This window comes from Polyodon spathula, chromosome 43 (genome assembly GCF_017654505.1).
Source record: "Polyodon spathula isolate WHYD16114869_AA chromosome 43, ASM1765450v1, whole genome shotgun sequence".
Taxonomy (NCBI): Eukaryota; Metazoa; Chordata; class Actinopteri; order Acipenseriformes; family Polyodontidae; genus Polyodon; species Polyodon spathula.
This window is the reverse complement of record NC_054576.1, coordinates 3,334,549-3,361,599: the sequence shown is the minus strand read 5'-3', so window position 1 is coordinate 3,361,599 and position 27,051 is coordinate 3,334,549. Positions and strand designations below refer to the sequence as shown.

The 27,051-nt window shown below is 52.6% G+C and overlaps 1 protein-coding gene across 1 annotated transcript; it reads right to left on the bottom strand.

The window, feature by feature from the left end:
• Positions 1-7,007: 7,007 nt before the first annotated feature.
• On the bottom strand, positions 7,008-26,924 carry LOC121305503 (lysine-specific demethylase 5C-like). Its single transcript, XM_041237143.1, is given in 31 exon segments — positions 7,008-7,079; positions 8,234-8,416; positions 8,637-8,836; positions 11,124-11,178; positions 11,388-11,933; positions 11,936-12,190; positions 12,383-12,511; positions 12,513-12,578; positions 12,896-13,075; positions 14,387-14,525; positions 14,625-14,992; positions 15,586-15,676; positions 15,995-16,148; positions 16,322-16,446; positions 16,750-16,931; positions 17,288-17,482; positions 17,710-17,829; positions 17,950-18,112; positions 18,219-18,465; positions 18,534-18,638; positions 19,291-19,405; positions 20,372-20,491; positions 20,732-20,890; positions 22,065-22,267; positions 22,464-22,587; positions 22,679-22,813; positions 23,120-23,290; positions 23,482-23,604; positions 24,875-24,952; positions 25,510-25,681; positions 26,248-26,924. Coding segments are annotated over 30 exon segments (4,884 nt in total). The 5' UTR covers positions 25,654-25,681; positions 26,248-26,924; the 3' UTR covers positions 7,008-7,070.
• Between the last annotated feature and the right edge of the window lie 127 nt (positions 26,925-27,051).

Here is a 27,051-nt window from a genome sequence, read left to right as displayed (position 1 = left end):
TAAAGAAATTTCCCTGCTGAAGTATTTGCGACCCATGCGAGGGTGAGACGGCTCTAATAATAATAATAATAATAATAATAATAAGAAGAAGAAGAAGAAGAAGAAGAAGAAGAAGAAGAAAGAAGAAGAAGAAGAAGAGACGTTTCCAAAGTTGTAAGGCGCAGATATCAAATAAAATAAAATAAAATAATCTAAAAGTTTTAAAAGATATTTATAGCTTATGAAACAAGGGGGGGGGACGACGACAATGTAGTTAATGAATGTATAAATACCGGTGCATGAATTCGAGGATTTTGGCGTGGTTGGTCGGTCCCTTGTGTTTGGAGGTTAATAAAATGAAACTCGGGCGTGACGTGGTCCGGTCCAGCCCAGTCCAGCCCGATGGTGCAGCCCGGTACACACTCACGAGCAGAGGGTTAGAACGGAGGTCGTGCCTCTTTCTCCTTGTAAAAGAGCACGCCTGCATCAACACCAGAGCTGCAGAAATACCACGGATGCGAACTGCAGAGGCAGACTCCAGTCCCGCTGGTGCAATATCGGGGAATGCTGCGCTCAGCTCCGACGACTGCAAGATTCTCCTTGGGTTCTTTTTTTTTTAAAAACCCGGGAGGAAATATCATTCCAGAGGCTTGATCAGACTGAAAGCAATTCCGCTGATCTGATTCTCTCTCTCTCTCTCTCTCTCTCACACACACACACACTCTACCTATCGCTCCCTCCCTCTCCCTCTCACACGGTCTACCTATTCTCCCTCTCTTTCTCTCCCTCTTTCAGCAAGTGTTGCTCCCTCTCTCCATCCCATTGTTTTTCCTTCAAGGTCTCTCTCACTGTCTCTCCTTCCCTCTATCTGTCAAACCTCCCCCTCTATTTCATTTGCATTGTATCTCCCCTTTCTCTAACCACTACTCTATCTCTATCCTTTCTCCGAGAGAGGAGAGTCATCTAATAGGAAGTAAGCTTCCCTCTCGCTCCCCATCCCTAGCCTCCCCCCCCCCCCCCCCCCCCCCCCCACCCCCCTCTCTCTCACTCACTCTCCTCCTAAGCTCTCAATCTCTCTCAGAAATAATTCAAATTATTTTTGTCTTTATCGGCAGGATAATTCATACAAGCACTGTCAAAGTGAATGCAGCACACTTATAGACATATTTAATAATGATCTATTTATATCAGGAGAGTGGGAGGGAAAGGGGGAGGCAGAGGGGATGAGAGAGATGGAAGAGACAGAGAGGGGGAGAAAGGGGGAGTGAGAGGGGATGAGAGAGATGGGAGAGACAGAGAGGGGGAGAAAGGGGGAGGCAGAGGGGATGAAAGAGATAGGAGAGACAGAGAGGGGGAGAAAGGGGGAGGCAGAGGGGATGAAAGAGATAGGAGAGACAGAGAGGGGGAGAAAGGGGGAGTGAGAGGGGATGAGAGAGATGGGAGAGACAGAGAGGGGGAGAAAGGGGGAGTGAGGGGATGAGAGAGATGGGAGAGACAGAGAGGGGGAGAAAGGGGGAGGGAGGGGATGAGAGAGATGGGAAAGATAGAGAGGGGAGTGAGAGGGGATGAGAGAGAAAGGGGGGATGAAGGAGACGGGGGTAGAGAGAGTATACCACCTCATGAATCTGATTGTACGGAATATGAGGATTTTTTAATTGAATATTTCTTGGCTGATCTGTTAAACACACACTGACACAACTACATCAATGCGCACACACTGAGACAGACGCAAATACACAACTACACACACTGAGACAGACGCAAATACACAACTACACACACTGACACAACTACATCAATGCGCACACACTGAGACAGACGCAAATACACAACTACACACACTGAGACAGACGCAAATACACAACTACACACACTGACACAACTACATCAATGCGCACACACTGAGACAGACGCAAATACACAACTACACACACTGAGACAGACGCAAATACACAACTACACACACACGTGAGGACGAAATACACAACTTGAGACAGACGCAAATGCACAACTGGTGTTTTTTACATCAATGCGCTGAAACTGAGACAGACGCAAATGACAACTACACACACACGTGAGGGATTTGTGCTGATGCTGGTGTTTTTTTCTCGCTGAAAAGAGAAATGATAGTATTGAGAGAGAGAGAGAGAGAGAGAGAGAGAGAGAGAGGGAGGAGAGAGGGAGAGAGGGAGAGAGAGAGGGAGGAGAGAGAGGAGAGAGGAGAGAGAGAGGGAGGAGAGAGAGGGAGGAGAGAGAGGAGAGAGAGAGAGAGAGAGAGAGAGAGAGAGAGAGAGAGAGAGAGGGAGGAGAGAGAGGAGAATTTCAAGGACATTGTTTAACTGTGTGCTGGGTTATCATTCACAGAATGTACTGAGGCAGCACATAGCGACAGACAGAGGGCTAATTCAACGAAAGCACCAGAGCCCGAATTCCGGTCTGCTTGACTCATTGAAAAATGGGACATTTCGAAACCTAACATGAAGCCCTGATTTTGACGACACGCGACGATAATACCTGAAAAGGAAGACCATCTGAAAAAAAAATTTTTGCGATATCGTTTTGTAGTTTCTTTGATTGCACTATGTTAAGTAGAAGATCTAAATGATGTTCCTGTAGTTTTTATTTTATTACTTCTTAGCTGATAGAAAACTTTTGGTCAGAGCTGTACATGTCGGGGCTGTTGCCAGCCATGAAAAATCTCTGTAAAGCAGCGTGTAAAAGAGCCGAAATAAATCATATTGGTATGATTTTAACAGAGGATAGATTTAAGCTAATTGATTTTAAGGACGCACTCTTTTATAGGGGGGGCTGTGATAACATTGCTTTTGCGATATGACACTCAGCCCTGGCACTAGCGTGTACGAGGGACACAGGGGTGAGCGATTAAAAGGATTACAGCAGAGTCTGGCTGCAAGAAATATCAGAGTCAACAGCATCAGCGTGTTCTAATCGCATCACAGGCAGGCTACATGTGTTAATCTCCACAGCAAACAACCGGAGACACAGCACAGTGTGAGTGTGAGTGCGTTCCTAACAGCTCTCTCTCTCCCCTCTGCTCAGTAAATGTTTGGGAATGTGCTTCGGAGGAGCTTTTGAAGGCATTGATTTTCAATCAGAAAGCCCCTTATTGCAGATCTGATCAATAGCTCCTGTAACAAGAGCTGGGAGAGGACAGGCTGCTCCCCAGACACTTCATTTACACAATAGAGGAGAGACACACATGCACTGAGACACAGTGAGAGACACACACACGCACTGAGACACAGAGAGACACAGTGAGAGACACACACACGCACTGAGACACAGAGAGACACAGTGAGAGACACACACACGCACTGAGACACAATGAGAGACACACGCACTGAGACACAGAGAGACACAGTGAGAGACACACATGCACTGAGACACAGAGAGACACAATGAGAGACACACACGCACTGAGACACAGAGAGACACAGTGAGAGACACACACACGCACTGAGACACAGAGAGAGACACGCACGCACTGAGACACAGAGAGAGAGACACACACACTGAGACACACACGCAGTGAGACACACACACACACTGAGACACACACGCAGTGAGACACACACACACACTGAGACACACACACACGCAGTGAGATCTGCATCTCTCAGGAACAGAAGAGGGGGAGAGGAGAGGGGGAGAGGGAGAGACAGAGAGAGAGAGGGAAGGAGGGGAAGAGAGAGAGAGAGGGAGGTCTCACATTGATTCTCATACAGTGGGATTTCCTAGTCTAAGCTCCACGGGACGAGGGAGGGGAGGGGTGTAGGTTCCTCAGCACAGCGCTCGCTCTCCCCTCCTCCCCCTCCTCTTCACCTCCTTCTCTGCAGCAGCAGCTCGTTATAATCGACTCGCCAAAGCAAACCAGGCAGAGAATGTCAGCAGGGACTCACAGAACCAGCAACAGACGTGTCAGAAATAACAGAGAGAGGGAGAGAGGAGAGGGAGAGAGTGAGACGAGGACGAGGGGGCACATCACCTCACACACACCCCTGCTTGTAGGGAGAAAGGGAGCGAGTCCCTCTCTCCTCGGGGGGGCAAAAACCCTCTCACCTGTCCACACCCCCGTGTGTGGTGTGTGGAGAGAGGGGGACGACTACAGAGGGAGAGAGGACAGTCTGTCTAACAGTCTCCTCTTTACAGACAGGAGAGAGGAGTGACCACGAGGTGGGGGGCACACACACACACACACCCTGCTTTACAGACAGGGAGAGAGGAGAGGGAGAGAGGACGAGGTGGGGGGCACACACACACACATACCCCCTGCTTTACAGACAGGGAGGAGAGGGAGTGGGAGAGGAGAGAGAGAGGAGAGGGAGGGAGGACAGCGGTGGGGGGCACACACACACACACCCTGCTTTACAGACAGGGAGAGGAGGAGAGAGGAGGGAGGACGAGGTGGGGGGCACGCACACACACACACACACACACACACACACACACACGCACCCTGATGTTACAGACAGGGAGGTTTTGAGGAATGTCGGAGGTCTCTCCTCACACTCTGACGACTTCTCGGGGGCTAACTTTCTCCACACACACACACACACACACACACACACACACACACCACACACACACACACACACACACACACACCCACACACACACACACACACATCCGGGAGAAATCACGTTTGCACAAAACCTTGTTCATTTAAGCCGGCAATGGCCGTTATATTCAAATGTATTTAAAAAAAAAAAAAAAAAAGTATTTATAATAAACCAACATTTGCATAGAACCAGCGGTCCGCATCAAGATTCAATGAAGCACAGGGCTGGTATGATAATTAATAATCTTACAGTTTACATTGCAATATCACTTATGGCTGTCTGTACCACACACAATAATAATAACCTGACTACATCTCAATACATTTCAATGCGTTTCCTTGCCAGAGCAGATACAGGATTACGAGCGCTCAACATTACCACTCGGTGTTTGGGCTTGTAATCCGTCTGCAAATCTGTTGATTCTAAAGTCCAGGGACGAGAAAAATGATTTCAGGACCCCAAGTCTTGAGGGGGAGTATATAACTTATATGTTACTTGTGGAGAGGGAGTATATATATATATATTATATATATATTATATATATATATATATATATATATAAAGGTTTACGTACGACACTCGACGGTGAGAGACCACCAACGGCACAAATAAAAGGAAGGAAGGTCCAAGGATCCAATTCGTCTAGGTCCCCACCGGTTCAACAATCTAAAGGTCAGGATTCCAGGGCCAGTCGCGAATTAGATCGTTTTGAAAGCTGGCTTGTGTGTGAAGTCGGAATAGACCTGCTTGAGAAACGATTGTGCCTCCTGTCAGTTCTGTGTCAACTCAGCGCCTGCCTTCTTTCTGTTCCTTAAGTAGATAGATAGATATGCCAACCCTCTCCAGGCTGGAGTCTCACTTATACTGCTCCTGAAGTCCCAGCTTCTCATATCGCAACCGGACCGATTCTCAAGTCCGATTTGGTAGAGAAGTCTGTGTTCATCATCCAGCTCCAGGACCTACATTGTAACTCCAGTTTTTTGCAAAAAAAAACGTTTAATGTGAGGACACCATATACTGTGAGACACCCCCCCCCCCCCCCCCCCCACACACACACACACACACACACAGACACCCCCCCCCACACACACACACACACACACACACACCACCGAATGACACTCTGTGGGGGGTGTGTGTGTGTGTGATGTGTGGCACTATGGCAATCTGTGTGGGGGGGTTGTGTGTGTGGATACTATGACACCTGTTGGGGGGGCCCCCCCCCACACACACACACACACACACACACACACACACACACACACACCGCTCTATGACACACCCAGGGGGGGGGTGTTGTGTCCACAGTGTGGGTTGGTGTGGTGTGTACTGTGAGTGTGGCTGTATTGACATGACACTTGGGGGGGGCACACACACACTGTGAGACACACACAAACCAAAATCAGAATTTCAAAAACATTTGTCTAACTTTTATTTCTAAAAGAAAAAATAAACAAAAAAAAAAAAACATTAAAAAAACATAAAAGGTTCAGCAAATAATTACAAGCAGGACAGTATTATTATAATAATAATACAAAACCATGAACAATATTACAGTGAAAAACAGAAGAAGAACATCCAATACAAGAAGTCGAGTGTTTTGAGATGGGAAACCAAGTAGCACCAAGAAAAGTCATCAGATTCTCTTTTGAAAACGTTTATTCTTTTTGAACTTCAAACAGTCCCTTCCTTTCACCACAACTTAAACAGTAAGTGAAATTGTATTTATTTCTGGCAGCTTCTAAACAGCCTGCCAGCCGCTCCCTCTCTCTTTAGTGTCACACTAGGAGAGCAAGCAAGGTGTGGAGACTACAGCTCCCAGCATGCCTCGCTCCGCACTACAAAAAGAAGGATGATGGGAGCTGTAGTGCTTTAAACAGCCACGTGGGGCAGTAGTAAGTAAACCATAACTTCGAGGACTGTAAGAGACACACAGGTACCGAGGCAGAGGGGGAGCGTGTGTTCATGCCAGCAATAACCCCACCTGTCCTCCGTTCAGGGAGCCCTGCCCACGTGCTTGCCCCACTGCACAGGCAGCGCTAGGTGCCCTCAATCCTGCTGCTGCATTTCCCCAAATTTGCTGGTTTTCAATAGGCCAGGATTCAGACAGGGAGATAAAAGGAGGGAGCATTGAGTGATATGAGAGAGAGATGTTAAAATAAACATTGAGTGCATGTAGCATCTGCACTAGCGCGTAAACATTTTGAAAGAGACACGGGGTGCAGAGTGCCGATGTGTTCACTGTGGCCTCAGGAGGTCCTAAACCAATGAATCAAGGGTTGTAGTGTCCATACTCTCTTCGGGAGCCTCGACCCCCCCACCCCACCCCCTCCCACATTATGATAGCAGGGAAATTCTGGGGAGAGGAAAGGAAAGAAAAGAAAGCGAAAGAGGGCTCGCCGACTTCTCAAGCCAGCAGACATGAGAGTCAGCTGTTTTTTTTTTTGTGGCCAGAAAAAAAAAAAAAAAAAAATTTTTAAGAACAGTAATAAAGTAACACACTGAGTCCATCACAAGATCTGCAAAGAAACAGAAAACACAGATTACTGCAAAGCGCAGAGCCACTCGCTGCCCTGCAGAGATGGGAACAGGACTCCCGCTGCACAGCAGTGTGATCCAGTGCTGCTTTCACTAGGAGTTTAATAATCAGACTCCCGCTGCACAGCAGTGTGATCCAGTCCTGCTTTCACTAGGAGTTTAATAATCAGACTCCCGCTGCACAGCAGTGTGATCCAGTCCTGCTTTCACTAGGAGTTTAATAATGAGACTCCCGCTGCACAGCAGTGTGATCCAGTCCTGCTTTCACTAGGAGTTTAATAATCAGACTCCCGCTGCACAGCAGTGTGATCCAGTCCTGCTTTCACTAGGAGTTTAATAATCAGACTCCCGCTGCACAGCAGTGTGATCCAGTCCTGCTTTCACTAGGAGTTTAATAATCAGACTCCCGCTGCACAGCGGTGTGATCCAGTCCTGCTTTCACTAGGAGTTTAATAATCAGACTCCCGCTGCACAGCAGTGTGATCCAGTCCTGCTTTCACTAGGAGTTTAATAATCAGACTCCCGCTGCACAGCAGTGTGATCCAGTCCTGCTTTCACTAGGAGTTTAATAATCAGACTCCCGCTGCACAGCAGTGTGATCCAGTCCTGCTTTCACTAGGAGTTTAATAATGAGACTCCCGCTGCACAGCATTGTGATCCAGTCCTGCTTTCACTAGGAGTTTAATAATCAGACTCCCGCTGCACAGCAGTGTGATCCAGTCCAGGTTTCACTAGTTTAATAATAAGACACACCTGAGCTTGTTAGCTAAAAACACTGGGGGGGCTGATCAAGCTGCTAGTGAAACCTGGACTGGATCACACTGCTGTGCAATAGGAGTCTGATTCCCATCCCTGCAACCCCTCTCAATATTACGTGCATATAGCGCTTTGAGACAAGAAGCCTGCCCGACAAACTAAAGAGAGCAGAAAAAACGTCCAAATGATTGTTTGACGATCTGCTAGGATTTCTAACGGAAATCCGATCTCGCTGCTTTTAAAAGCCAGATTGAAAACACCCCCGATAACCGAGCGGACGTCGATTTTAACGGGTCACGCTATTTTAGATTGTTTCTTGTTTTTGTCACTGCTTTTAAAAAGTACAATTCACATCCCTGGAGCTGGCTCTCCTCCTCACCCCCACTCCATTGCTGCTGTGCCGTGGCTCTGCCATCCCTGCCCTCGTTTTCTTGTTCTCGAACCCGTCTCCCGAGACTGGCAGGAGCCCCTCTCCTCCTCCTCGATCACACTTCCTCTTCCTCCTCTTGTCCGATTCCTTCGCTCGAACCCTCCCCCCGGGCCGACTCTCCAGCCTCTGAGCCTGAGAAGAGAAATCAGACCAGTTGCGTTCAAACCCGCTCCAAATCCAGTCTGAAACTCTGTGTGCTGCTGTTACAGCTTCCGCTAGAAGACATTTCCTAGTTTCTTTGATTACGTGTTAAATAGAAGATTGAAAGTTATGCTCGGCTGTAGAAAACCTTTCAATCCGACTCTGATTCTCAGCTCTGCCTTTCCCAGGGGGAGGGGCGTGTGTTTCGTACCTCTATGATGGTGGTCAGCGTGTCCAGGGGGGGGCTCTGCGCTGCCTGCAGGACTCTCCAGATGGACTGGCTCTGATCCAAAGACACCTCCAGGAGATCGCCTTCCGTCTGTAGCTCCTCTAGCTCCGAGCGAGCCTGGGGGGAGAGCTCGATCACCGGGCCTTCGAGCAGGGGCAGCAGAGCGTGAAGCTGCTCAATATCTAGAGAGAGAGAGAGGTTAGTACAATACAATGCGCTACAACAGTGCAGTGCACTAATCTACGATGCACTGCGACAGCACTGCAGACAGACAGACAGTGGCATTGCAACAGCAATGCAGGCAGACAGACAGTGGCATTGCAACAGCACTGCAGACTGACACATTGGCACTGCAACAGCACTACAGACAAACAGTGGCATTGCAACAGCAATGCAGACAGACAGACAGAGGCACTGCAACAGCAATGCAGACAGACAGACAGTGGCACTGCAACAGCAATGCAGGCAGACAGACAGTGGCATTGCAACAGCAATGCAGGCAGACAGACAGTGGCATTGCAACAGCAATGCAGGCAGACAGACAGTGGCATTGCAACAGCAATGCAGGCAGACAGACAGTGGCATTGCAACAGCAATGCAGGCAGACAGACAGTGGCATTGCAACAGCAATGCAGGCAGACAGACAGTGGCATTGCAACAGCAATGCAGGCAGACAGACAGTGGCATTGCAACAGCAATGCAGGCAGACAGACAGTGGCATTGCAACAGCAATGCAGGCAGACAGACAGTGGCATTGCAACAGCAATGCAGGCAGACAGACAGTGGCATTGCAACAGCAATGCAGACAGACAGACAGTGGCATTGCAACAGCAATGCAGGCAGACAGACAGTGGCATTGCAACAGCAATGCAGACAGACAGACAGTGGCATTGCAACAGCAATGCAGACAGACAGACAGTGGCATTGCAACAGCAATGCAGGCAGACAGACTACAGACAGACAGTGGCATTGCAACAGCAATGCAGGCAGACAGACAGTGGCATTGCAACAGCAATGCAGACAGACAGACAGTGGCAACAGCATGGCATTGCAACAGCAATGCAGGCAGACAGACAGTGGCATTGCAACAGCAATGCAGGCAGACAGACAGTGGCATTGCAACAGCAATGCAGGCAGACAGACAGTGGCATTGCAACAGCAATGCAGGCAGACAGACAGTGGCATTGCAACAGCAATGCAGGCAGACAGACAGTGGCATTGCAACAGCAATGCAGGCAGACAGACAGTGGCATTGCAACAGCAATGCAGGCAGACAGACAGTGGCATTGCAACAGCAATGCAGGCAGACAGACAGTGGCATTGCAACAGCAATGCAGGCAGACAGACAGTGGCATTGCAACAGCAATGCAGGCAGACAGACAGTGGCATTGCAACAGCAATGCAGGCAGACAGACAGTGGCATTGCAACAGCAATGCAGGCAGACAGACAGTGGCATTGCAACAGCAATGCAGGCAGACAGACAGTGGCATTGCAACAGCAATGCAGGCAGACAGACAGTGGCATTGCAACAGCAATGCAGGCAGACAGACAGTGGCATTGCAACAGCAATGCAGGCAGACAGACAGTGGCATTGCAACAGCAATGCAGACAGACAGACAGTGGCACTGCAACAGCAATGCAGACAGACAGACAGTGGCACTGCAACAGCAATGCAGACAGACAGACAGTGGCACTGCAACAGCAATGCAGACAGACAGACAGTGGCACTGCAACAGCAACAGGCAGACAGACAGTGGCATGCAGAATGCAGACAGACAGTGGCACTGCAACAGCAATGCAGACAGACAGACAGTGGCATTGCAACAGCAATGCAGGCAGACAGACAGTGGCATTGCAACAGCAATGCAGGCAGACAGACAGTGGCATTGCAACAGCAATGCAGGCAGACAGACAGTGGCACTGCAACAGCAATGCAGGCAGACAGACAGTGGCACTGCAACAGCAATGCAGGCAGACAGACAGTGGCATTGCAACAGCAATGCAGGCAGACAGACAGTGGCATTGCAACAGCAATGCAGGCAGACAGACAGTGGCATTGCAACAGCAATGCAGACAGACAGACAGTGGCATTGCAACAGCAATGCAGACAGACAGACAGTGGCACTGCAACAGCAATGCAGACAGACAGCAGTGGCATTGCAACAGCACTGCAGACAGACAGTGGCATTGCAACAGCAATGCAGGCAGACAGACAGTGGCACTGCAACAGCAATGCAGGCAGACAGACAGTGGCATTGCAACAGCACTGCAGACAGACAGACAGTGGCATTGCAATAATGGTTCTGTGTTCTACCGAGGGGGCGATGGCAGCAAGTACAAGCCAGCTGCAATGGGGTGAAACTGCCTTTGAAAAGCACTAGATTGTAGAACTGAAGGGAGTAACACTGGTGTCTCAGAGAGCTAGGAGGCGCTGAAGACAGTCTGGGAAGGGTCGCCCTTCTCCTCACCTGTCACACCAGAGCTGCCATTCCCCGTCCTCGAGTGCCCATTCTCTTGGGAGGACTGTGGGGACAAAACATAATTATAAAAAAGGACAGCAGAATCAGGAAGTGTCTCATGGTAATAGAAATAAGACTCCAACTGCATAGCAGCTCCACCCACTCCAGGTTTTACTAGCAGCTTGATTAGCCCCAGAGAATCTGTAGCGTTACATTCAATTCAAAACAAAACCACACTTTACCTTTGCTCTGTCTATCTAAACTAACACACACCTCTCCCCTCCTCTCTTCTGCGGCTGTATTCGTTCTCTCTTCTGCCTCCTCCTTCCCCCCTTCCCTGCTGTCGTCCTCACTGTGCCCGTCTCCTCTCTCTGTCCTGTCTTCACCGTGTCCATTCCCAGCACTGCCATGACCGCCTGTCCCGGCTTTGTCCCGCCGGGCCAGCCTGTCCTGCAGCTGCGTCAGCTTCTCCAGCGCCCCCTGGAGCTCGGGGGAGGCCAGCGCGGCCGCAGCGCGGCTCTGCCAGTTGATAGCCCTCTCGGTCAGGCACTGCAGTGCCTCTCCCTCCGGCAGGCGCACAGGGACACGCTGCAGAGCCACCAGCAGGGCCAGGATGGTCTCCAGTCTGGGGCGCCGACTGCGCTGGCAGAGCGGGCACAGGAACCTGGAATCCCAGTCCCACCAGCACAGCGCCGGACTGGGAGGAGAGGAGGCGGCGGGGCTGGGGGAGGTCTGGGGGAGGAGTTTGGGAAAAGAAACGCAACCGCTGTGGAATAAGTCTCTGCAGAGCTGGCAGCGGAGCATGGGGGGCCGCGGGGGGGGGCCCCACACACGCAGGAGTGGGGGGCAGGGGAGGGGGGTGGTGGGGGCAGCTGCGGGTCCCCACCTCCCCCCCGTCGAGACGTCCCGCCAGAGGTGGAGGGAGGGGGAGCAGCCCCGTCCCGAACCTGTCCAACTCGCCGACGATTCCTTCCTTCTCTTTCTGCTCGCTAAAGACGGGGCAGGGCTTGACAGGTCTCCTGCAGTCGCCGGATTCCTTCCTTCTCTTTCTGCTCGCCTTGTTTGAAAGCAGAGACCTGGAGGGAAGGGGGGAGAGAGAGAGAGAGAGAGGAGAGAGAGAGTGATGGGAGAGTGGAGAGAATGAGGGAGAGTCCTGACAGACAGAGAGGAGAGAGAGAGAGAGAGAGAGAGAGAGGATTATTGGAGCGGGGAGGCGAGCGAGAGGAGAGATAGACAGACAGACAGACAGAGAGAGAGAGGCAACTCACGATGGATCCAGGATCCCGGAGATCCTGAGCAGACAGACCCAAGCTATCTATGTCAGATTTATACAGGAGGGAGCAATCCCTCTCCCCTCTCTCCCTCTCTCTCCCTCTCCCTCTCCCTCTCCCTCTCCCGCACCCGCCTTCTCCACTTGGAACGCTTCACACTGTCTGAGCTGGCATCAGCACAAGGGCACAGCACCTGAGAACAGAGAGAAAGAGACAGGGTTTACACACACAGAGCACCTGAGAGAGGAGTGAGAGAGAGACAGCGTTTACACACACACACAAACAGAGCACCCGTGAGGAGAGAGAGAGACAGGGCAATACATAGACACATATATATAAAACAAACAAAAAAACACATGCTATACATACACACACACACTTTCAGCAGGGTTACACACACACACTTTCAGCAGGGTTACACACACACACACACACACCCACATCCAGCAGGGTTACACACACACACACACACACACACACACACACACACACACACACACACACACACACCTCCAGCAGGCTGTAGCAGGAGTTCCTCTTCAGGAAGGTCTTGCTCGCCTTCTCTCTCCAGGAGTGAGCGGTCACCACCTGCAGCTCCAGGTGCCGCAGCTCCTCCATGTGCACAGGCAGGTCCCTGCCGATCGCAACAAGCCCCTCCAGATCATCCAGGCAGGGAAAGTGCTCTCCGTTCTGGGGAGAGAGAGAGGGGGGGGGGGGGAGGAGAGACTGGAGAGACTGCAGAGAGAGAGGGGGGGTGAGACTGGAGAGACTGCAGAGAGAGAGGGGGGGGGAGACTGGAGAGAGACTGGAGAGACTGGAGAGACTGCAGAGAGAGAGGGGTGAGACTGGAGAGACTGCAGAGAGAGAGGGGGGGGGTGAGACTGGAGAGACTGCAGAGAGAGAGGGAGGGGGTGAGACTGGAGAGACTGCAGAGAGAGAGGGGGGGGGTGAGACTGGAGAGACTGCAGAGAGAGAGGGGGGGGGTGAGACTGGAGAGACTGCAGAGAGAGAGGGAGGGGGTGAGACTGGAGAGACTGCAGAGAGAGAGGGGGGGGGTGAGACTGGAGAGACTGCAGAGAGAGAGGGGGGGGGTGAGACTGGAGAGACTGCAGAGAGAGAGGGGGGGGGTGAGACTGGAGAGACTGCAGAGAGAGAGGGAGGGGGTGAGACTGGAGAGACTGCAGAGAGAGAGGGGGGGGGTGAGACTGGAGAGACTGCAGAGAGAGAGGGGGGGAGACTGGAGAGACTGCAGAGAGAGAGGGGGGGGGTGAGACTGGAGAGACTGCAGAGAGAGAGGGGGGGGGTGAGACTGGAGAGACTGCAGAGAGAGAGGGGGGGGGTGAGACTGGAGAGACTGCAGAGAGAGAGGGGGGGGGGACTGAGACTGGAGAGACTGCAGAGAGAGAGGGGGGGGGTGAGACTGGAGAGACTGCAGAGAGAGAGGGGGGGGGTGAGACTGGAGAGACTGCAGAGAGAGAGGGGGGGAGACTGGAGAGACTGCAGAGAGAGAGGGAGGGGGTGAGACTGGAGAGACTGCAGAGAGAGAGAGGGGGAGACTGGAGAGACTGCAGAGAGAGAGGGGGGGGTGAGACTGGAGAGACTGCAGAGAGAGAGGGGGGGTGAGACTGGAGAGACTGCAGAGAGAGAGAGGGGGAGACTGGAGAGACTGCAGAGAGAGAGAGGGGGAGACTGGAGAGACTGCAGAGAGAGAGGGAGGGGGTGAGACTGGAGAGACTGCAGAGAGAGAGAGGGGGAGACTGGAGAGACTGCAGAGAGAGAGGGAGGGGGTGAGACTGGAGAGACTGCAGAGAGAGAGGGGGGGTGAGACTGGAGAGACTGCAGAGAGAGAGGGGGGGTGAGACTGGAGAGACTGCAGAGAGAGAGGGGGAGACTGGAGAGACTGCAGAGAGAGAGAGAGGGGTGGGGGGGAGAGAGACTGGGGTGCTGAGTGCCAGGATGCTGTGTGTATTGATCAGTATTGATCGATTATGGATTGGTTACCTGTATCTCCTCCAGGTCGGCGGTCCAGGCCCGTGCCTTGCTCAAGGCCTCACTGAGTGCCAGGATGTTGGGCAGCTGCACTGGGATGTTCCGAGCCTCCTTAATGATGGCCTCCAAGGTGGCAGGGGGGTGCTTCTGCCTGTGGGGGGGAGCGACAGTATTGACTCTATATTCATCTTGTATTGATTCCACTGACTATTGCCCAAGATCCACTCTCTATTGTCCCGGTGCTGCTCACCTGGCCTCCAGGCAGATGCCAGCCTTCTCCTCCCAGCTCTCCGCGATGGTCAGCAACTCCTGCAGCTCGGCCATGGCTTTCTCCACGGCGGCGCTCTGTGGCACGCTGCAGCCCGCCTCCATCAGCGACCTCATGACCTCCAGGGTGACCAGCGACCCCGTCGAGGCCAGGGCCCGCTTCACCTCCCCCAGCCAGCGCCCCTGCTCCAGCAGACCCCTCAGCTGCTCCAGCTCGGGGGCCTCCACAGCCAGGACAGACCCCTGCTCCAGCAGGGCCTGGATCTGAGAGGGGTCCGCAGGGGACAGCGTCGCCCCCTGCAGGAGAGCTTGAGCACTGCGCTGGTACATCTCTGCCACAGACAACACGGCCTGGGAGACACGCAACGGAAGAGAAATGAATTAACGAGAGAGAAGTCAGCCCTGCCTCCCACACCAGTGACCCCCCCCAGCCCTGCCTCTCTCACCAGTGACCCCCCCAGCCCTGCCTCTCACACCAGTGATCCCCCCAGCCCTGCCTCTCACACCAGTGAATCTCATACCAGTTCATATATACAGCTCTTGCCAAAAGTTCAGCATCACCTAGATTTTTAGAACTGAAACACAATAAAAAATAAATATATAAACATAATTTAGATATTTTATTTAACATTATGCAAATCAAAGAAACTACGCAATGACATCACAAAAAAAAGCCATAACAGCAGCACAGCAGTATTTCATGTTAGATTTCCAAATGTCACATTTTTTGAATTTCTATCTGGAAAACTACAAAGCGCTGGTGTGTAATTCAACACGTTAAATTTATAAAGCAGAATTAGCTCATCGTAGAAGGTGATGCAAAACCTTTGGCCACAGCTGTACTGCCAACTTCCAGTGGAGTGTGCTGCCCTCTTGTGGACAGACTGGGCAGTGCAGTGACTTGTATGGATCTGTACAGCCGGACAGACCTTACAGTCCCTCACCTGCACCTCTGGGATCTGGGAGAGGACACAGGGAAGCGCCAGCATCTGATCCAGGAACGTCTTCAACTCGGCCACCGTCATCTTGGGCAGACTGGGGAGGAGAAGAGAGGAGAGAGAGAGAGAGAGAGGGGGGTCAGGATACTGACAGACACAGGAGACAAGTCCAGCTGCACAGAGAGACAACTCAGGTTAGACAGGATGACACACACATGTTCATTAATAAGTGTAGGTAACTAGAGGAGTGTGTGAGCGAGTGACTAGCCTGTACGGAAAGATCTTGTGCACTGGAAAGCAACGTACATTAAAAACAGCAATAAAACGCAATATAAAAACATCCCCATTTACTACAACACACACAGCCCCCCACACACAGCCCCCCTCACGCACTCACACAGAGCCCCCCTCTCACCCGGCCTGACTGCGTGTCTTCCCCAGCAGGGCGGCAGTCTCGCTCACACAGCGCTCTGCCTCGGAGATCGTTCCTCGGAGACGGTGCAGCAGCTCGTTGTCAGGAAATTTCTTATCAGCAGCTTCAGAGCACAGGGCTCTCAGCTCCTCCACCACTGCGGGGAAGAGGGGGGCAGAGGAGCGCTTCAAACAGGGTGACAGACTGGAAGAGAGCGAGTCACGCAGAGCAGCGTTCGGGCTCCAGTGCTTCATCAGTGTTAATGAAAGTGGACTGACCCCCCTCCCCCCCCGGTCCCCTCAAAATCCTCAGGACTCCTCCTCCTCTCACCTCTCTTCCTCCCGTCCTCCATGTCCAGGGCCTGCTTCACCTTGCCTGCCCAGGTATCGTAGGACTCTGCTCTCAGCTTCAGCTTGTGCAGCATGGTGGGCAACTCATCTAGCGTGTATCGATACCTGAGAGAGAGCGAGAGAGAGAGGGCGGGGAGAGAGAAACAACGTGATCCTCAGTCGGTTACATTACACTAATGACTCACTATTATTATTATTTTGTATTTGCTCTGGAGAGCCCCGCACTATAATAACAATACAACCCATTTTTAAAGTAGTTCTACATAATCCAGGCTTAACCACAGGCTGGGTTCCCGTCTTCTCTCTGCAGACTGAAATGCATTTCTTAATTTCTGAAGGTTGCGCAGTGTCGATGGACAGTGGTACCCAAGGCAGTGTCTCTCCGGGGGACAGCGTGGACAGGGGTACCTGAGGTAGTGTCTCTCTGGGGGACAGGCGCACAGCTCGTCCATGTGATTCAGGCAGACCAGCCTCTCGGGGCAGCTGTAGCAGGCGAGCGCCGACAGGAAGCAGGTGGTCTTGCACTTGTCACAAACCCGCTCGTCATCTGGGAGCAACTCGAATGCCTCGCGCTCCGCCTCCGTGATACCCTGAGAGACACGGGACACCTTAATACAGGGGGAGAGGGGGAGCGCGACCCACAGAGAAACAGGGAGACAGACAGCACTGCTCTCCTCAATGCCCTCTCCAGCAGTGCCCTCCTCCTCCCCTCCCTCTCCAGCAGAGCCCTCCTCCTCCTCCCCTCCCTCTCCAGCAGCGGCCTCCTCCTCCTCCCCTCCCTCTCCAGCAGCGCCCTCCTCCTCCTCCCCTCCCTCTCCAGCAGCGCCCTCCTCCTCCTCCCCTCCCTCTCCAGCAGTCCCTCCTCCTCCTCCCCTCCCTCTCCAGCAGCACCCTCCTCCTCCCCTCCCTCTCCAGCAGTGCCCTCCTCCTCCCCCTCTCTCCTCACCTTGTCCAGCAGCGCTTTCCTCAGCTTCCTCTCCTCCTGCACCATGATGAACATCTCCTTGTGCACCGCGATGGCCATGTTGAGGTCCAGTCTCTCCGGGCAGGCCGCCATCTTGCAGGTGAGCTCCTCGTGAGAGAACACGCAGTACCGATGCAGGCGGCGATAATGCTCAATGCAGCGGCGTCCTGCCGGGAGCTGGGGACGAGGGACGGGGGACACAGAGAGGTTAACCACACAGAGAGAGAGAGATCTCTACTGTCTGTGAGGGTGTAGCTGCTGAGAGGGACCCACGAGCAGCGAGATTTCTAATCAGGTCTTTCTCCCGTCTGTGTTTTAACCCTTTAAGAATTCAATTGATACCCGCTTAGTGACATGAAAAAAATAAATAAATAAAATAAATAAATCGATGCGTTGATACTCACCCAGTCTGCGGCAGCGAAGTTCACTGCCTCTGCAAAGTTGTACCCTTGGTTGAAGCCACTGTGGTAAGCCCTAGGGAAGGTGATCACAAACTCCCCCGCACACTGATTGGTACGCACCACCTGGAAAAGGGAAAGATTGTAGAGGATTAGACCAACTGAAGAAAAAGCAGAAGGGGGGGGGGGGGGTCTTTTTCTTTCACATTGCTCTCTGTGCGTTTCTCGCTCTGTCTCCGCACTCACCGGCACCCCGTACCCCATCAGGATGTTGGGGTTCATGATGGTGACGAGCTGGTGCAGCAGGTCTGGCTGGCTCTCGAACAGTTCGGGGGTCAGCTTCTTCATCACCTCCTCCAGGCGCTCCGCGGAGGACGAGGGGACCCCGTACCAGGTCTTGGGCTCCCCCCTGGAACAAAGAGGAAGGGAGGTGGGGGGGGGGGGTAGACTCCTCAACACTTCAAAAGAAGCAGCAAACAAACCCAGACAGCTCTCTACACCTCCTCTCTCCTCACCAGTGCAGGTAGTTGATGGAGTAGCTCCAGTGGTCCTCGATGTGCCAGCAGAAGGTTGAGAAGACCATGCCCACGTAGAGCCAGGGCACCTTCATGCCCGAGATGTCAGCGTTGATGTGACACAGCACGGACTGCTCCAGCACGGGCATGACGTTGAGGTTCCAGCCACTGTGGGCGTACTCCTGAGTGAGCGAGAGAGAGAGAGCAGCAATCATAGTTAGCGTTACCAAATCACAGCGAGGCTCTCCTTACCACACACAACGTTTATATTGTACACTGCACCTCCACCAAACCCAGTAAAGCACTAAAATCAACCAGACCTCCTCCTCCAGTCCCGCCCCTCCTCCAGTCCCGCCCCTCCTCCAAAGCGAGGTGGTCCCCCGGGAGGAGGAGGGCCCTCCTGTGGAAGGTCCTCCTCACCTAGGGAGGTCCTCCTCCAAGGAAATCAGGGAGGGGGAGGAGGTCAGGAGGAGGGGGAGGAGAGGGTAGGGGAGTTAGTCAGAGGGGGAGGGGAGGGGAGGTCAGGGAGGGGAGGGGTGGGCGGAGGCAGGGAGTTTTCCTCCCAAATCCCCCCCCCCCCTTACCCCTCCCTACACCTCTGGAGGAGGGGGTCCTCCAGTCCAGGGGAAGGGGAGGGGAGGAGGTCCAGGGGAGGGGAGGAGGAGGAGCAGGGAGGGGAGGAGGAGGAGGTCCCCTCCATCCTCCCCTCCCTCTCCTCCTCCAGGGGAGGGGTCCAGGTCCCTCCCTCCCCCTCCAAGTCCAGTCCCCTCAGGGCCACCCTCCTCCTCTCCCTCACCCCCACTCCCTCCCCCTCCTCCTCAGTCAGTCCCTCCCTCCTCTAAAATAGTCCTCCTCCTCCCTCCCCCAGGTCCTCTCAGAGGTGGTCCATCCCACTCCCTTCTGGTCCTCTCCTCCAGTCTCCCTCCTCTCCCCCCCTCCCGTCCCTCCACCCCTCCTCCTCCAGTCAAGACCCTCCCTCTTCCTCCGTCAGTCCCCCTCCCCTTCCCTCCCAGTCTATCTGGGGTCATCTCCTGAAGTCAGTCCCTCCCCTCCTCTGTCTGCAGTCCTGCACATCCGCTGCCAAAGTCCTTGGAGTGGATGTCGGCTCCATACTCCACCGTCACGTCCTCCTCGATGCTGCTGACCAGCCGCCAGAACTCCTTCTCCACCAGCTCTGTGGGGACCATCTGCAACAGACACAGGGTGAGTACACAGAGACACACAGGGTGAGTATACAGAGAGACAGCACACAGACACAGGGTGAGTATACAGAGAGACACAGGGCGAGTATACAGAGAGACAGCACACAGACACAGGGTGAGTACACAGAGAGACACAGGGTGAGTATACAGAGACAGCACACAGACACAGGGTGAGTATACAGAGAGACACAGGGTGAGTATACAGAGAGACAGCACACAGACACAGGGTGAGTATACAGAGAGACAGCACACAGACACAGGGTGAGTATACAGAGAGACACAGGGTGAGTATACAGAGAGACACAGGGTGAGTATACAGAGAGACAGCACACAGACACAGGGTGAGTATACAGAGAGACACAGGGGTGAGTATACAGAGAGACACAGGGTGAGTATACAGAGAGACACAGGGTGAGTATACAGAGAGACACAGGGTGAGTATACAGAGAGACAGCACACAGACACAGGGTGAGTATACAGAGAGACACAGGGTGAGTATACAGAGAGACACAGGGTGAGTACACAGGGTGAGTACACAGAGAGACACAGGGTGAGTACACAGAGAGACAGCACACAGACACAGGGTGAGTATACAGAGAGACAGCACACAGACACAGGGTGAGTATACAGAGAGACACAGGGTGAGTATACAGAGAGACACAGGGTGAGTATACAGAGAGACACAGGGTGAGTATACAGAGAGACACAGGGTGAGTATACAGAGACAGCACACAGACACAGGGTGAGTATACAGAGAGACACAGGGTGAGTATACAGAGACACACAGGGTGAGTATACAGAGACACACAGGGTGAGTATACAGAGAGACACAGGGTGAGCATACAGAGACAGCACGCAGACACAGGGCGGCTACACCGAGAGACACACAGAGACATAAGGTGACTACACAGAGCCAGGCAGCACAGAGCCAGCACAGACAGGCACACTCACGTGGACGGGCATGTTGAAGTAATCCGCCTTGAAGGCGTCGGCCATCTCTCCGAAGCTCTGCAGCGTGTACTCCCGCGTCGCCTGCTCGAAACCAAAAGCCTCTGCGGGGCGGGTGCACTCCTGAGAGAGAGAGAGAGAGAGGGGGCGGTTAATAACGAGGGGAGAGGAGACAAGGTAGGGTGTGTACTGCAGTACTCACCTTAGCCACAGAAAGTGTGTCAGGGTGTAGGGTAGTGTAGGGTGTAGGGTTGTGTGGGGTTAGCGAGGGTTGGGTACGATTATGGTGCAGGGTAGTGTAGGGTTAGGGTTGGGTATGATTAGGGTGCAGGGTAGTGTAGGGTACTGAACAGCGATCCTCACCTCAGCCACACACTTGGGGCAGCGCCAGTCCCCCTTGGGGGTCTCGGAGAGGGGGGGCAGGAGGCAGAAGGTGTGGTAGTTGTCGTCACAACCATCACACAGAAGCAGCTTGTCATCTTCATCCCCGCGAGCGCACATCCGACACACGAAGGAGTCCACCTGACACGCACACACAAGCCCGTCAGCAGCTTCCACACGCAAGCCTCAGAGTCCCTATGGCACAGCGCACTGGCTGGTGCGAAAACGCACGCCACTCTGGGTCCGTGCGGAAACCCCTGGTGCTCCGCAAACAGCTCCCAAAAACCCAGCGAAAAAACTGCTGTGCTGCTAGAATTACTAAAGCAAGCCCAACCAAACACCTTTAACCCCGTCAGAAGACAGGTCTGCCCTGCTTCGACTATATCCCTTCACTTTTTAAATGAACACACAAGTGTGCATTGACCTGGTAAACTTACTCTCGAATCACCCTGCATATTAATTACAGCTCCCTTTGATGCAATGCCAAGCACCTCCCTCACTAACAGCTTTCCAGTGCGAAACCAGTAACAACTACAGAACTCTTGCACATTACGAAATACTTTTTTTTAAATTGACTATTTCAAACTCGTTTGTAAAGACTAAAAAATAAAGCAAAACCAGCTCAGTGCTTTTCATCTCCAGCAATCTCTAACACGTGCGACAGTGTTGCCAGAGAGACAGGACTGCATCGATAATCTAACAGCTGGACTTGTGAAGCGTACTGTTGTGCGAGCGGTCGTTTACCGTGTGCTTCCCCCCCCCCCCCCTTCGTACGCCGGTGGTTTTTACGTGGACGGAGAGCGAAGCTGCAGAATAACAAGTTGTGTTAGAAATGGTGTGGAAAGGTTCATTTGCTACAAAGCGACGGCTGCAGGGCCTTGCACTGGAAAAGGCTGGGAACCACTGGTCTAGTATCTCAGTGTGTGTCTCAGCGTGACTCACGATCTGCATGTTGCTCTGGTTGTGCGTGCTTGTGTGTCTCAGTGTGACTCACGATATGTGTGTTTCTCTGGTTGTGTGTGGGTGTGCTGCTCTGGTTGTGTGTCTCAGAGTGACTCACGATCTGCGTGTTGCTCTGGTTGTGTGTGGGTGTATTGCTCTTGTTGTGTGTCTCAGAGTGACTCACGATCTGCGTGTTGGTCTGGTTGTGTGTGGGTGTATTGCTCTGGTTGTGTGTCTCAGAGTGACTCACGATCTGCGTGTTGGTCTGGTTGTGTGTTGCTCTGGTTGTGTGTCTCAGAGTGACTCACGATCTGCGTGTTGGTTGGTTGTGTGTGGGTGTGTTGCTCTGGTTGTGTGTCTCAGAGCGACTCACAATCTGTGTGTTGGTCTGGTTGCGTCGCAGTCGCATGGTCATCTTGGTGCAGGGCTCCTCCTGGCTGGGGCTCTCCGGCTTCACGTCGGGCTGCAAGGAGTCCCCCGAGGGCTTCAGGTCCTCGTCAGCGCCCGCGGGAGGGGAGAGGGGCTCTTCCTTCACCCCCACACTGTCCTTCACCACCAGAGTCTGGGGGAGATCATCTGAGACGGGGAGAGAGGGAGAGATCTCAAAATACAGACGTGTGGCTCGTGTGTACGACACAGACAGCTCCACAGGCACACAAGACAAGGAATGTCCCAACCAAGTTTCACTGCAATTTCTGAGCTCGAGACATCACAGGTAATCCCTCTGCAGCTCATCAGTGTACCGGTCTCTCAGTCGACTGTCTGCAGCTACCTTTCTTCCTTAGGGCCTTGTCTCGGGGCACCAGTCCCAGGCCCATCATCTTGGGCCCGGCTCCGTAGATCTGCAGCTTCTTCAGCTCAGGATTCTTCTCAATGTCCTCCTCTGTGGGCTCGGGCTGCAGGACAGAAAGAGACAGAGCAGGGGTCGGCTATATGTTTTAAAGACAGTTCCGGGGTCAGGCGAGCGATCTGTTCGGGGGTACTCACGTCAGGCTGCACCCGGTTGGCCCGGCGCCCCAGGCTGATGATTTTGGAGGGAGGTACAGACTGCCGCAGGGGGATGCTGTGGGGTTTGTACTCCTTATCTTTGTCTTCACTGTCATACAGCTGCCGAGGCTTGAACTGCTCCAGAATGAGAGAAGGGGGGGGGGGGGGGGGGGGAGCGAGAGAGAGGGAGAGTAAATACCTACAGTCTCCTGAGAGAGAGAATATCCAGAGTCTTAGAAGCAGCACCTGTGTTGTAATGGAATCTGTACGAGCCACACACTCAACACTAATAATACAGATAATAACACTCATCCACACAGACCACTACACTGCTGTGAGGATCACAGACGCGCTGCTAACATCTACACACACTGTCACCGTACAGATATAGCCCTTCCAGTCTGTGCGTGTGTAACTGGGTGGGGGGGGGGGGGGTGTTACCGTGAGATTGCCCCCCGACTGGAACATCTCGAAGGGGTACACGATCCTCTCGTAGTGGGAGCGCAGCAGGGAGCCGATGTTCTTGCCCGGGGGGTACCCCAATCTCTGAGCCACTCGCACCCAGCGCCGCTCCTTACACACAGTGTCGTAGCCTCCCTCCTCCATCACTATCTGAGAACAGAGAGGAGGAGAAGAGAGGAGGGAGAGGGAGAGGAGAGGAGGGAGAGGGGGAGGAGAGAGTGTATTAAGTTTTAGTGTTTCTGTTGAAGACGCTGAGATAGTCTTCCAGTGGAAGCACTTGTCGTTGTATGCCTTCATTATTTAGTTTCTCTCCCTGTGTTGCTCAGTTCTCTCTCCCACACCTTGCCCAGGCTGTAGAGGTCCAGGATGCGTCTCTCAATATTGGGGATCTTCAGAGAGGACCCCTGGATCTCCCAGAACTTTGCGATGCGATCCAGATAGTTCAGCTTCACACGAGTCTCAGCCTGAGAGAGAGATACAGTGAGCAGGGTTAGCTGTACAGTCCAGCAGTCACAGTGAGCAGGGTTAGCTGTATAGTCCAGTCACAGGGAGCAGGGTTAGCTGTGTAGTCCAGTCACAGGGAGCAGGGTTAGCTGTATAGTCCAGTCACAGTGAGCAGGGTGAGCTGTATAGTCCAGTCACAGTGAGCAGGGTTAGCTGTATAGTCCAGCAGTCACAGTGAGCAGGGTTAGCTGTATAGTCCAGTCACAGTGAGCAGGGTTAGCTGTATAGTCCAGTCACAGTGAGCAGGGTGAGCTGTATAGTCCAGTCACAGTGAGCAGGGTTAGCTGTATAGTCCAGTCACAGTGAGCAGGGTGAGCTGTATAGTCCAGTCACAGTGAGCAGGGTGAGCTGTATAGTCCAGTCACAGTGAGCAGGGTTAGCTGTATAGTCCAGTCACAGTGAGCAGGGTTAGCTGTATAGTCCAGTCACAGTGAGCAGGGTGAGCTGTATAGTCCAGTCACAGTGAGCAGGGTTAGCTGTATAGTCCAGCAGTCACAGTGAGCAGGGTGAGCTGTATAGTCCAGTCACAGTGAGCAGGGTTAGCTGTATAGTCCAGTCACAGTGAGCAGGGTTAGCTGTATAGTCCAGTCACAGTGAGCAGGGTTAGCTGTATAGTCCAGTCACAGTGAGCAGGGTTAGCTGTATAGTCCAGTCACAGTGAGCAGGGTTAGCTGTATAGTCCAGTCACAGTGAGCAGGGTTAGCTGTATAGTCCAGTCACAGTGAGCAGGGTTAGCTGTATAGTCCAGTCACAGTGAGCAGGGTTAGCTGTATAGTCCAGTCACAGTGAGCAGGGTTAGCTGTATAGTCCAGTCACAGTGAGCAGGGTTAGCTGTATAGTCCAGCAGTCACAGTGAGCAGGGTTAGCTGTATAGTCCAGTCACAGTGAGCAGGGTTAGCTGTATAGTCCAGTCACAGTGAGCAGGGTTAGCTGTATAGTCCAGCAGTCACAGTGAGCAGGGTTAGCTGTATAGTCCAGTCACAGTGAGCAGGGTGAGCTGTATAGTCCAGTCACAGTGAGCAGGGTTAGCTGTATAGTCCAGTCACAGTGAGCAGGGTTAGCTGTACAGTCCAGTCACAGTGAGCAGGGTTAGCTGTATAGTCCAGTCACAGTGAGCAGGGTTAGCTGTATAGTCCAGCAGTCACAGGGAGCAGGGTTAGAGATTCGGCCCATCTCGCTCGTTTGATTGTTAGTAGCTTGTTAGTAGCAGTAGTAGACAGACAGACACACCTCCAGCTCATTGAGCCTCTGAATTCGGGGAGTGAACCTGAAGTTATCCACATCCACTGCAAAGGGGGGCTGCCAGTCCTGAGAGAGAGAGAGAGAGAGAGAGATATTCTCATTCCCACTGCCCAATGGGGTCCACCAATCGGTGTAGGTGTCTATAATTGGAGGCAAGTCTTCATCTCCCAATTTCTGTCATTAGGAGTGTCACAGAGCACAAGACACTAATATATTGTCTTACCCGGCTATTGGCAAGCTGTGGCCGCTTGCAGAGCAGAAGGCTGGTGTGCTGTAGACGCTAACAGTGCTGGGACCTCACTGTTACAGATATTAACATCAGTAGTAGAAGCTACATAAGACCTGTCCAGTTTCTGGGCATTACCCTGTGGTGCTGTGCATGACATATTTAACAATCCACTGTCAAACTCAGTTCACTAAAACAGTAAGAATATGAGGAAGAATCTGCCTGACTATAATATTAGAGAACACACAAACTCTAAGACAAACTAACACAACCCGATCTTTAGAGAATTAATAACAACTAGATAAAAAAAATTCTTGTCATTGTACAGCGCTTATATTACAGGCACAGAGGCAGTCGAGAGAGACGCATTCATTACCCACACTCCTTGTGCTCTTACCGCCGGGGGCCTGATCTTGCAGATCCCCGATTTCTCTGCGATGGGGCGGATTTTGGCGATGTACCCCAGCGGGTCTGCGAACTCCTCCCGGGTCGGCTCAAAAACCGGACACTCCGGCGGGGGCACGAACTCGTCCGACTCCATCGTGACAGTCCCGGGTCAACCCGAGCTCCTGCGGGGACGGAGAAGCTGTGAACCTCAGATCAGGGCGGGGGGCCCCACAGCTTTCATTGGGGTGTGCCCCCCCCCCCCCTAAATAAAAGGCAGAAGCAGGCGGGGCGACCCCACCTCTCTCAAAATCACACGATTACAGAATTGACTTTTTTTTTTTTTCAAAATCCAGCCAATTTCAACAAAGCCATAAAAACAGACCCCCCCCCCCCCCCACCTTCCACCTTCCACCTTCCACCTTTTGTATAAACATGCATCAAAACACATAGAAAAAAACAGTATCGCCCCCAACTGGCTGTTGTGGGATTCTGCAACCGACGCCTTTACCCTGCCTGGTAAATGCATTTCCATTTTTAAAAGCTGCTTCTGTCATGATCATGTTTCTCAAAACAGCCGCCCACATCAGACCTGCCTTAGAAATATATGAATTCACAACAAGAGCAATACCAAAGCATTTGTGGCTAATCCAAAGGAAGGGGGTGTAAGATTGAGCGATCCGGTTTTCACTCTGAAGTTTCTCATTTTCTCTCTGAAGTCTGAGATTAAGATAATGTAAACGCATCATACCCGCCTCGCCGCACCTCTTCAGACCCGTCCTCGGTGTCTCTTCTTTTCTGAGCTGCCCACCCCGAAACTCAAGCCCAGATCATGCTCAAGTCAAACAACCCGTCCCCCCACCCCACCCCACCCACCCCGTGTCAAAACACTTTGAAAATGTCTTTTTTATTCTGTTAAGGTCCAGGCTGCGTGGTGTGTGTTACTTTGAGACTTTCTCTATCCTGCTGTCTCAAACTCAAACGGGATGTGAAAGGCAAGGCAGGGTCCCGTGTGTTTATAAACCTGCCCTCAATAATAATAACAATGATGACGAGGATGACGAGGATGATATCTCTTCCACGGACTGGCAAGTCTTCCCGTTTGCTCTGAAAAGCAGCCCTGCCGGGTCCCTGGTAGATTATTCTCGGCCGGACTGTACCCCACGGCGCCCCGAAAACCCGGTCCGTCAGCCGCACCGGACGGAGCTGCAAACAGCCCGGCTGTCTCTCGATGGGTTTTTGTCTTGTGTTAATTTTATTCAATTTTCTTCTTCTTCTTCTTCTTTTGGAGACCACCCCCCCCCCCCCCCTCTCCTCTCAGAAACGTCTCACCCCGAGCCTGGTTGATGTGGGCATGTTTTATTTTTGTTTTATTATTATTTAAATAAACGCCACGGTCTCCTCTCCTCTTCTCTTCTCCTCCTTCCTCCTCTCTTCTCTGTCTCTCTCCTCTTATCCTATTCTCTCCTCTCTGTCTCTCCTGTCCTGTCCTGTCCTGTCTCTCCTCTCTCTGTCTCTCCTCTCTCTGTCTCTCTGTCTCTCTCTGTCTCTGTCT